The 12980-nt window shown below is 31.5% G+C and overlaps 1 protein-coding gene across 6 annotated transcripts in view; it reads right to left on the reverse strand.

The window, feature by feature from the left end:
* Window positions 1-6476: 6476 nt before the first annotated feature.
* The window catches only part of chas (chascon), a 380862-nt gene continuing 374358 nt past the window's right edge, over window positions 6477-12980 (reverse strand). For all 6 annotated transcript variants that reach the window (XM_072538203.1, XM_072538198.1, XM_072538199.1 and 3 more), the window contains one exon: window positions 6477-7480. In XM_072538203.1, coding sequence (XP_072394304.1) covers window positions 6595-7480 — 886 coding nt within the window. In that variant the 3' untranslated portion in view covers window positions 6477-6594. The remainder of the gene's footprint in view (window positions 7481-12980) is intronic.

Genomic DNA, 12980 nt, shown 5'->3' on the forward strand with positions numbered 1-12980 from the left:
CGGGCTATTAACATAACTCATAAAGCAACATTTGCTTTACCAACTATTGTAGCTATTTTAGAAGATCAGTTTAGTGTTTAGTATTAAGATCATTCCTATCTGTACCTATTTTATTGGATGCTCATTTATTTTTAATGCTTAACATATTGCCCATTTAGGTGGCTTTTAATGTAATCTTGCTTCTTGTCTGCTGACTTAATGTACCATTTTTATTGTGAATTGCTGTTTGTCGTTTTTTCTCTCCCATCATGAACTCCTATTTTTCCGAGATCTTCTTGTACGCTATTAAACCTTCTTAATCTTGGTCGTCGTTTCCTTTTCTTCGTCATTTGGCCTCGTTTTAGGACCATCTCTGGTATACTCTCATTATACATTTTCATCACGTGTCTCATCTATTTAATTCTTTGCAAACTTATAAAGAACTTTTTGATAATAGAGTCCATGGGCGTATAAATTACGTCCATGCTAGAATCATTATCGAATAGTTTCTTTGCTCGAAACTTTTGGCTTTATTAATATTAACAACTTTATTACAGATGTTTAAGATAAGGTAGAACTTTCCAATTCAGTTAAATTTAGTAGGTTAAACAACAAATTGATTAAATTTGTCAGATAAAACTTTACTTGATCAGGCTGCAGAAGTCAGAAACAACAGAAGATTTTCAAATCTCCAATTCGACCGTAGAGTAAAAACCTTACTAACATCAATTTCTCTTAAGATGAATTCCAACTGTGAAACTATGGTCTCAAACACTTTGTTCCCAAAGATCTGTCAATTTCAAAATTTATTAAGCAAAAAATATTTAACCATAACTTGTTTATTTACAAATTTACATATTTTTTATAAGATAACAATTTCATTCTCTTATCAGTTGATCCTTCTAAGAGATTTATTTCTAAACTCAAAGATAATATAAAACAATTTTCTGATTTTTTCTCTGACATTGATGCACCATATGGATTACCCAAGATTTAAAAAGTTGACATTCCGATTCGTCTCGTTGTCAGTTTCATCAATACTCCAGTGTCTATTTTATCTAAATTCGTCCTTAACACTATCAAAAACTTGACTAACTTCACTCCACACTTCTCAGAACTAAATTTTTACCAATCGGTTGATAAACTTCAACTTAATCTACATCCTGATATTACAGTGCTTTCTTTTGATGTTAACAACTTATTCACTTCAGTGCCGAAACAAGAAATAATTAGTCTGGTAAAATCACTCTTAATTAACAGGTCTATTCAGTCCCATATCATTTTACCGATAATAGATATCCTCCAAATTTGTATATCACAAGATTTCTTTATTTTTAACAATAAATTCTATAAACAACCAGATAGTCTAACAATGGACAGTTGCTTATTCCCTCTTCTAGCTGATGTCTTTATGTTCCATCTAGAATTTAAATACATCATGAAAAGTCCTACAATATTACATTGGTTCCGATATGTTGATAACTGCTTAGTCTTCATTTCCGGTAATCATGACTCAGCTCATCACCTACTATTTAAAATTAACCAAATCCACCCAAAGATTAAATTTACTATAAAACAAGAATCTTGTCATAAATTTTCTAGATTTGTATATTACCATTTGGTAATTACTGGAAGCCCAGCCAAACGGATAATGTCATTCATTCTACATCCAATCATCCTCTTTCACATAAACATTCTGCTTTTAAAAGTTTTATTAAAAGATTGCATACTATACCATTATCTCCACTTGAATTTAATAAGGAATTGAATATAATTAAACAAATAGCAATGAAAAGTTTTATTAAAATATTGCATACTATACCATTATCCCCACTTGAATTTAATAAGGAATTAAATATAATTAAACAAATAGCAATCTACAATGGTTATAACCGAAACATTATTGATAAACTCATTCAAAAAAGAGAACATAAACTTCTTCGAAAGTCAGCTTTTAGATCTAACTCTTTAGTTTTACCTTCTTACAAGTCATTGCCATTTAACAATTCATTCATTTCTGAAAAGATTAACCACATCCTTTTGAGCTCTGATGATAATATCCATATTTCTTTTAAAGTCAATAATATCCTCAATAAAAGTTTAACTAATCCCAAAGGTACAATTCACTACGTAAACCGAAGTAGTGTGTAAGACTGTCATATTCCGATTGTGATGCTTCCTATATCGGAAGAACATATAGATAATTATCCACCAGATCAGCAAAACACTCCAAACGTGACAATACTTCCACCTTCTCTTATCATCTCAAAGTCAATAAACTTGTATCTTTTATTCAGAACATCCAAGACAAAAGCATACTCCGTTTAGATCTGTATGAAGATCTAGAAATTGTCAGAGACATTAGGACTAGCCCTAATTGCGTCAATCGTCACCTCTGTTTCAAACATGGCTTCACTTCCATACACGGAAATTTATTTTCTTAATCTTTATTCCATTTTTCCTAATATAATTCATTGTTTTTTATCACTACTTCTCCAATACCTTTCTTTTCCATTTGCATATATCCTTTTGTTCTTCACAACAGAAGCATGATTCAATATCATTTATTACAAACTTTCTATTCGTTTCTATTCTTTTTTGTTTTTTATTTTGTTATGGATACTTACCTTTCGAATAACATACTTCGCCCATATGAATAACAACGAAAGAAGTAGAAGATGTATGTAGATCTCTAAAAAATAACAAAGCGCCGGGTCCAGGTAACATCCCTGCAGAGTTAATTAAACACGGTACAACCAAACTATATACAAGTTTAGCCAAACTGTTCCAAAACTGCATTAATGGAATGACAACCCCAGAGGAGTGGAAGACATCATTTATATCCACTATATACAAAAAAGGCAGAAGAGATGAATGTGACAATTACAAAGGCATTGCCTCTGTATTGCCAATGAAAAGTAATTAAAAACAGAATAGAAAGCGAATATAAAGACTTAGAGGCTGAGGAACAGGCAGAATTTAGGACAATCTACTGTTAACCATTTGTTTTGTACTACACGTATTATTGAAAAGAAAATAGCCGTTTATCAAGAAGTAAATTTATTGTATGTAGACCTACGAAAGATATATGATAGGGTACCAACTTATAAATTATGGGAAGCGTTAGAGAAAACAAACATAAGCATGAATTTAATAAATGAGACGAAGAAACTGCACGCTAATGCTAACTCAAAGGTAAAGGTTGGAAATAATCTGTCAAGTGAATTCCAGATAAATAAAGGCCTTAAGCAGGGTTGCTGTCTCTCCCCGACATTATTTAAAATTTATCTAGAACAGGATCTAAAACTGTGGAAGTGCAAATGTAGAAATATGGGAATGCCGATTAACAACAGTAGCATATACACTTTGTTATTTGCAGATGACCAACTAGTGATAGCACAAGATTATGAAGATATTGAGTATATGACTCGAAAATTAATCTAGGAGTATAAAAAATTGGGACTTGAAATCAATATCCAAAAAACCGAGTATATGTGTATCGGCGGGAAACAACAGAACCTCATATTGGAAGATGGAGAAGTTATCAAACATTGCAATACATATAAATATTTAGGTATGATCATCACACAAGAAGCCAACGTAGGCGACACAATCGAGGACGAAAACAACTAAGAAAGAAAAGCAATTTCCCTTCTCAATAGTATCCTTTGGGATCAATGAATCTCTAATAATAACAAGCACAAGATATATAATACAATCAATAAAAGTATAATTACCTACAGTAGTAAAGTATGGCAAATAAAGGAAAGATTCAAGAGAAAACTTGAGGCAACGGAAATAGATTTCTGGAGACGTTTAGCTGGAAAAGCTAGACTAGAAAGAATAACAAACAACAGAATAAGAGAAATTATGAAAGTAAAACATACAATAGTAGACGATATCGGTACCCAACAACTCAGATGGTACGGTCATGTACAGAGAATGTCTAAAGAATGTCTCCCAAAATAAGTCTTAATGTGGACCCTTCAGGGTAGAAAAAAAAGAGGAAGACCCCGCCTTAGTTGGAGAGAAGGCATCAATAGAGAAATGAAAGACAGAGACAGAGTTTTCATTAACATTTTGTATAATCCATAGCGTTTACTTGCTTTTTGGATGAGTAAAAAAGTATTAATGGATAAGAAGAAGAGTTTAAAGAGAAAGATAAATATCGACAACAATAATATATACCTTACAGATATCAACAACAACTGAGATCCACCGAGATGTCAACACAAAAGAAAGCTTCTACAAACACCTCCAAAATAAAATAAATAACATCGCAAATATTTATAATGAACGCCTGTGTTGGCGATGAAATAGTACACATATAAAATAGCCATACAAAGACACTGGATAAAAGCAAATATGGAACTTAAGGAACTATACAATAATCCAGACACTATAAGTATGTAAGAGCTGCAGAGTAAGTAAAAAGATGGCCACTGAAGCTCAAGATTAAAGAAGTTCCCCTACTAAAGGAGGATTGCTTTAAGAACTGGCTTTAGTATTATATATTATAGAAAAAATACTACTTAAAAGAATAAAACCTATCATAGAGGAAAGGAAATTGATACCAACTAACAATTTGGATTTAGAGAAAAGCCCTCAACTACCGTCCAGCTCCATCGAATAACTGATCTAATAGAAAAAGCAATAGAAGAGAAAAAAGTATACTCTACCATCTTCCTAGATACAGAACAAGCGTTTGGCAGGATATGGCATAAAGGGCTTGTGCAAAAATTGAAATTAACACTTATCACTATTATTAGGATCATATATGACAGAGTGAGTATTTCGAATAAACAAGAAGATTACAATGATGCAGCAAGAAAATTATAAGCATCAATAGACCAAATAAATAATTGGACAAAGATATGGAGAATTAAATTAAATGGAACAAAATCTGTACACATAAACGTCACAAACAAAAAGCAAAAATATTCTTAATAATTAGAATTAATAATGCCATATCCCATACGCTAACACTGGAATTTGAATAACTCGAAATCAAATACTCAAATACAAATAAAAATGAACTGGCTGCTTGGTAAAAAATTCAATTTGTCAATATATAATAACTTACTTTTGTATAAACAGATTATTAAGCCAGTATGGACATATAGTATTTAACTCTGGAGTTGTAACAATAAAAGCAATATTATTATGAATCAAATATTTCAAAACAAAGTGCTGAGGAATATTGTAAATAGTTACTGGTAAATCAGAAAGAGCGATATCTACAGAGATCTAGGGATGAAGACTGTGGACTAAACTATAATCAAATTTGCCAAAAGTCACGAGCAGAGACTTCACCAACAAGTGAACATCGAGGCCATCCAGCTTCTCGATAACAGAAAACATACAAGAAGACTCAAGAGGAGGAAGCCGTTTAAGTTGGAGATGGGATCAGTTTTAAAAGCAGATGATTGTGCGACTTAGTGTACTTATAAGTGCGTTAGTACCTAAGGAACAGTACTGAGCGAGATCTGAGTTTATATACCCCTGTAGTAATGTAAGCTGGATCAGAACTATACATTGATCAGAAGTTGTGATCAGATTGTAGTCATAATAACCAACCCCTGCGGATTTGTTAATTTAAATAAAAAAATATACTCTAGTTTCTGCTAAGATGTAGAAACAACAAACAAAACAATTTGTCTGCAATTGCAGAGCAATTCTATGACAACACCATAAATACTTAGAGCATCTCTGTTTTGATCCTGACAAGGTCACAAAACGTATTTTTGAATTTATTAGCTTTCTTAGAATCCTAGATGTTTTGGACTGACCATAGTTAAACAGTAAAAAGATCTTTTAGGTCCTAGTGCGGAAACGTCTATAAAGCAAAACAATCCATTTGACATCTATAATCTGAACACGAAAAGGAGAAGAGAAAAAACCCTTGAGAGTAAAAATAAAGTATACATACAAAACAACTAAAAGATAAACCGAAGCTACGTTGGAGTGAATAGGTGAAAACAGACATAAGGTAGATAGAGATAAGGACGATAAGAAAGTAAATAAGAGGATCGACTGAAAATTGTGGAAATATCGAAAACACACAAACATTGCATAATGAAACTGAGACCTACTACCTCCCAATTATACAATAAAAAATTTCAAGTGAAAATAGTTACAGATTTCTTGTAAATAAAAGAAAAATTAAAAAATGCATAGAAAATTTAAGGCAAAAACTGGATTATAAAAGTAAAAGGTCAGACGATCAACAAATTAAAAATTTAAATCAGTTGTTTGAAGATATGAAAGTGAAATTAATTTTAAATAATAAATATCATTGAATTCCTTCCGGATGCCAAATAAAATCAAGGAAACATCTTTACTGCTTTGACTGGTTAATTTTATTATATTTAAACGGGTGTCAAAGATACAAGAAGTTCTAAAAGAAGTACATAATATGAAATATTATCTCATACAAAGATAGTACTTTAGTACAATATTATTATAAACAAAAAAGGGAAAAGAAAGAACTACATCAATTGTATTAACAAAGTTTATTATTGTTAAAATCTAGATATCGTTAAATGAAATAAAATAAACAAAATTATAAGTTACACTTTAAAAATAAAGTTAAAATAATTATAGGCACAAAAGACACTAATTATAATTTCTAACCTCGATTACGACCGGTTTTGACCCAGAACTATTATACCATCTATCTTCATGGTATTTCTTGGCCGGTTCGTGGCCTCCTCTATAATGGCTACTTTTAGTAATTTTAGTCTCACTGGACTGTATAGTTTCCAAACCTCTTCCATTGTGAGATGGTACAGTTCTTCTACTGAAACTCTTTGTAGTATTTGTTACCGTTGGATTGTGCGGGTCATCACTTCTTGTAGTAGTATGATAAGTTTCCGAAAAATCTGTACTGGATGCACTACCTCTACGGTAAACAGAGTGATTTGGAGTAGAACTTACTATCTTAGTATCTCGTAGTCTAGTTGGAGGCTCGTAAATATCCCCATTGTAGCTTCTGCCATTTTTGTAGCTTTCGTTTTCTTCTAGGGTTTTAAAGAGCTCTGGAGCCCTGTCTTTAAGGGAAGATAGAAACACTTTTTTATTTTCACTATGGTCACTTATACCGTTTCGGGCAAAACGGCTAGTGTAAGATTCTTCACTGATATCTTTGTGGCTTCGGTTAAGACTTGAAATTAATCCAGGACTTTTGAGCCCCACTGGTTGATTGAGTGCCGGATTTGACGCGTACATACCTCCGTGTACGTTTAAACTCTTGCTTCTAGACAGATTTGATTTAAACGTGCGCTGTGGTTTGACAGGACCATCCAGCTTCCTAGGAGATGACACTGTGTTGATGATCGAAACGTTAATAGTACTGTTTGATCTGTTTGTTAACGGTCTTGGAGGGGCTTCTTGTTTCGGCAGATGGCGCGGCAGTGTTTGCGAATTTCTTTCGTCTGTGTGATGCTGACCGTTCACTAAGCGGGATGTTGATTTACTAAATCTACCCAAGGTGCTCTGGGACCTGTAACATATATTATTTGTTTTAACCTACACAAAAATGTACAATATCGACTATTTTGTTAAAACAATTCCCACGTGATTGTTGTTATTAACATTAGAAAATGAACCTGTCGGTATTACTCTCTTGGTTAAACGGCGTGGGATGTATTTAACTTATATGGTAAGGTATCTAGATTATCGGCTGAATTTTATGTTAATTGTTACTGAGAACGTATTAACATTTATTGTTTTGTTTTATAAAATTTATTCATAATTTAATGCGTGGAGTTACGTTGAAAGGAGATCATTTTTTTTTAAATAAATGATGGCAATTATAATTCGTTTTAAATGGGATAATATAATCGACCTACGTAAAGACCAGAGAAATTAGGAAATAAAAAGCCTTTTTGTGACACTCTTTAATACAGGTATCTAACAACTGATTTTGATAAATTTGGTGAACAAAATACGCAAAACATTAAACGTTATTCTTTACTTCTAAATAATATATAAACAATGTAAGATTGCTATTTGATTTAAAATACTAAAGGTGCGTTTTCACCAAAAAAACATTTACAACCATCTACACACAAACATTAGCAAACATTTCCTAACGTTTGCCAACACATGTTTGGCATAGTTTGTCTAAACAAGAGCTCCAGAATTTGAGTAAGTTTGTAAACATTTGCCATCGTTCCGTCTTGTTTGTACAAAATGGCTTCGAGAAGAGAAGTTATATGTGCGACTAGTTTTATAATCATGTTTAAGTTAATAAAAAACGAGAATTTTTGAGAGTAATTGCCGAAGACAGCTACGATCTTAGCTATATGGTAAGAAAACTACAAGAAGAATATGAGGTGGCACTTCTAAACGTGAATATGACAAAATGTGAATATCTCTTAGTGGAAACAGATAAAATATGTGACCTAGTTTTGGAAGACGACAAAATCAAAGGCATGCAATCCTGCAAATATTTGGGGGTCATTTTCAACAAGAAGGGAAATAGCCCAGATGAAATCAGGGAAAGAATAAACAAGGGCAGAGCAGCGAACCGTGCCTTAAACTCTCTTCTCTGGCAAAAAACAATTCGACGAGAAACCAAAAAACACATTTACGGTAGTATAGTCCAAAGTATTACACTTTACGGTTCGGAAGTATGGGACGTCACCAAAGCTAATAGAAACAAACTTATGACAACAGAAATGGATTATCTGAGACGAAGCTGCGGTAGATCGAAACTGGAGAGAGTTAGAAACGAACAAATAAGAAACGAAATAAAAATGGAGCGAAATATCAATGATGACATAGAAAGAAAACAATTAATCTGGTTCGGACATGTTAAAAGAGTGCCAGAGTAGAGATGGCCTAGAAGAGTACTGGAATGGATCCCTCCTGAAAGAAGAAAGAGAGGACGATCACGGAGAAGTTGGCGCAACGATATTGATGAAGCAATGGCGGCAAGAGACTTAGAAGAGGCAACTGCATATGACAGAAAAAGATGGAAATTGAGGGCGGAAAAGTGGCGACAACCGGAATAAATCCGTTATTATATATTATATTTATATAAAAACGAGAATATAAAAAAAAAGAAGAAATCATAGATTTTGGATATCAAATTTTTTAAAAAGGAGAAGTTCAATAGCACTTCTAAATGATGAATTTTTTAAATTTATTGTAGTATAGCTTTTGACTGGCATTCCATATTTCTGGTTTTATTTTGTAAAATTCAATTATTTCTAAACATTTCTCATTAACCCATTCCATTTTTTTGTAAAAAACAAATAAGTCTCGACTAATCGCTCACCGAAAACAAAATATTCCTTTCTAATATGACAGACTATAAAACCTAGTGTCTCCACCAAACACTCACGAACAACGAATCCCTTTGAAGTACCGACAGCCCACGGAACCGTGCCAAACAATTGCAAACGTTTGCAATTGTTTGGGAGCGTTCTCAAATCTGCCTACACCAACCAAATACAATTGTTTGCTAACAGTTGCAATCATTTGCAAACATTTTGGCGCTTAGTGAAAACTCACCTTAAGAGTGAAGATCGGAAAATTATATGAAAAAATGACACAATTTTACTGAAAAAGCAAAAAAACACTTTAGAATGAGAGTATGTAAAGTTATTTTTGTTAATTTGTTGATTAATTATTGCAAAAATAGCTTTAAAAATCGATTTGTTAAAAAATAATAACTTTTTTAAAAATGCACAAAAAACTTTAATTTCGCCTGATAATAGGAACAATGTCACGTATACGCAGTTATACAAATTTCAAGAAGTTTCACTTAACAGTTATTATTACAAAATTTAAATTTAACTATTGGGTCTACATGAATTTTTAAAGTACCAAATTAAAAAGAAAGGCTATTTTATACCAACACATATAGGAATTATACATGACGCATCAACAGAAAGTTAATTTTTTTTATTCGAAATGTTGGCATTTTTCCACGAATTATAAAAATACAATGTCATAGAACACGTGTTAGCTCTTTTATATTTCTTGATTTTACTATTCTAAAAACTATTTGTATTCACAAATTCAAATTTATAAAAGTCGCGATATCTCCGGTTCTACATAAAAATTATTGTTTTTATTTTTGATTTTTTGTACTTCGTAGCGTAGATTATAAAAAAATGAATTAGCTAATTTGTGAATTATTTATGTAATAGAGTAATTTGTTTAAACAATTTAAAATAAATATTTATGTTTCAAAATTTTACTTTTTTTTATTATTAGTAGAAAAGGTTATAAAATAATATACTTAAAAGTTTATATATATATATATATATATATATATATATATATATATTACTTATAAATAATATCTTTTAAAAATAAATTTTACAAAAAAAATCATTTTTTAATAACATTAAGAACATTAAATCTATACGTGTTAATTTTTCTTAAATTATGCTTATTATTTTCACAACTACTTTTCTTGCCTGAAAAACATTACAAATATGTTGTTAACAAATTAATTGTTACAAACTTTGTATTGTTAAATGATATTATTTATAACTAATAACTATTTACGTTGCTTATCATTTCGTAATGTTTTCTACCAATCATAATAGTAAGAGAAAAGTAAAAGTTTGCAAAATAAATACTTATTTTAAATTGTTTGATCAAATTACTCGGTTAAATAAACAATTCACAAATTAACTAAACGCATTTTTATGATCTATGCCACAAGGTATCCCAAATTAAAAAAGAAATACATCAATTTTCGTTGGTTCTTGCCGGAGATATTGCGACTTTTATAAATTTAAATTTATGAATTGTTTTTAAAATAGTAAAATCGCTTCGCTTTTAAATCTTTTAGTTTTAGCGCATCACGGGCGGTACATTTTTAAAGGAATCGTTAATTTTTTTTGTCTAAACTTAGACCTCTTAATCTTTCGAATGGTTCTTTTTCAATTTCTAATTGTTTAGAAACAAACCCTTGGTGAATTAAAACGTGGAGAAGCTATTGCATAAGAAAGCAATATTGGCATTTTTGTAAAAAAATGGAAGGACAAGAGGGATGTCTTTATGCTAAACATAAAATTTTTACCGGAAATGGTGGTGGTCAACAGACGTTCAGGTGAATTATTGAAGCTCAAAAGTGTGCTGGAATACAACAAACATAAGGCCTATATTGATTTATCAGGTAACTTTATTATTTAAAAACATTTTTTTTGTTACTGTAAAATTGTTTTTAGATCAGATGAAATCATATAATTCATCTCTACGGAGATGAGTTAAATGGTATAGGAAGTTGGCAATCGAGCTTGTTATTGGCGCTGCTATTGTGAATTCCTATTTATTACATCAAAAAGTAACCAATAACAAAATGGCCATCACAGAATTTCGTGAGGAAGTCATAAAGGGTAAAATGTGTATTTAAAAAAAAATGATATTATTATAAGTATATATGTACGTTTTACGACTTACAAAACTTGATCAACACGAGCTCATAGAAACCGAAAAAAGCCGATCCTGTTTCGTGTGCTACGCAGAACTCTCAATAAAATCGGCAAGAACAGGTGCCAAAAACAAAACCTCGAAAACAAAACTGTATTACAATAAGTGTTCGAAATCTTATTGTTTACCTTGTTATTTTAAAAAACATGCATCTACGTCAAAATAAAGATTTCTGAAATGCTAAAATATTTAATTTTTTTAATTGTAGAAAATCCTTCTTCAAACCTATCGTAAAATTCTCTGACACCCAAACCAATTAATGGTCCATATTGTCCAATACATGCTCTCACCGCTTACATATATCTTAATCGGATCTGTTTAACAAACGTAGTGAGACGCGGCTAGAAGTGTGAACTGACCTGTCGGACAGCATGTGTCCCCCACGGCCACATGCATGGAAAACAATATATGCAAATGGGGGACAACGTTTGTCCCCATGGCACTTTACGTGTTAAATAATTAGGTTCTCATTGATCTTTTCGGTTGCCGTTAATTGGGTGCACTCTGCACCCAACATTTCCTTTTTTCTTGGACACCTCCACGCTCAACAAAAGTAATGCTAAAAGTAATGTTTCACGTTCAATAGGTACTTAAAATGAAACTGGAACATTGACCACCGCATGTGTCCGCTCGGAACTACAAAAAAAGAACGCAGAACTCTGAACGTAGAACTCGGAACTCCTGACCACTGTTTGTGTGAGCGCGGGCTAATATCACTGTACTTTTGCAATCTTATTTTACAATATTTAACGTAAACTTTTTAATTCCTAAATGATTGAATTTAATAAAATAAGCCTTTTTCTTTAATTTGGTGCTTTCAGAATTCATGTAGACCAAATAGTTTACGTATAATAACGTTGTAGATAAAAGCTTTTGTTGGATAAACAATTTGAACATTTGCAATAACTATTAAGTAAAACTTCTTGAAATTTTTAAAGATAAATATTTATCTAAAGCAGGTTAGATACCTGTATCAAAGAATGTCATGGAAAAATCCTTATTTCCCTGGTCTAGTAGATTATTCTCATATTCCTTTGTAGTTAGGTATACAGGACGTTAAACTTATAACGATATTTTCATGTAATATTGGATATAAATTTTTAAATGCCGATAGTATAATAGGTTACAAATTTATATTGTTGTGATGCGAAAGTGAAGCAGATTTTAAATTTAAAATAATATATATGGTAATTTTTTTTTTCAATTCGCGTCTTACGATTCTCCTACAAGTGTTTAATGGTTTTCCAATCATCAGGAAGAGCTGGTAAGACAAGTTCTTCCTAATAAAAAAACACATATTATAATCGAATGCTCATCGTACTCATACTAAAGAAAAAAGTGTAATTTACTGTTAAGCTTATGTCATTGTTCAAAGGAAAACTGCAATATAAATAACCACGCATCTATCAGCATAATTAACAAAACACATTCGTCGAAAATGTAAGGTTCTTATTTTTATGTTTGAATTATTCAATAGTAGAAATTGCGAATATAAGTGTCAGTAATAAAATACAACATTCATAACAAACTTTTATTGTTACTAAATC

The sequence above is a fragment of the Diabrotica undecimpunctata genome, chromosome 7 (genome assembly GCF_040954645.1).
Source record: "Diabrotica undecimpunctata isolate CICGRU chromosome 7, icDiaUnde3, whole genome shotgun sequence".
Taxonomy (NCBI): domain Eukaryota; kingdom Metazoa; phylum Arthropoda; class Insecta; order Coleoptera; family Chrysomelidae; genus Diabrotica; species Diabrotica undecimpunctata.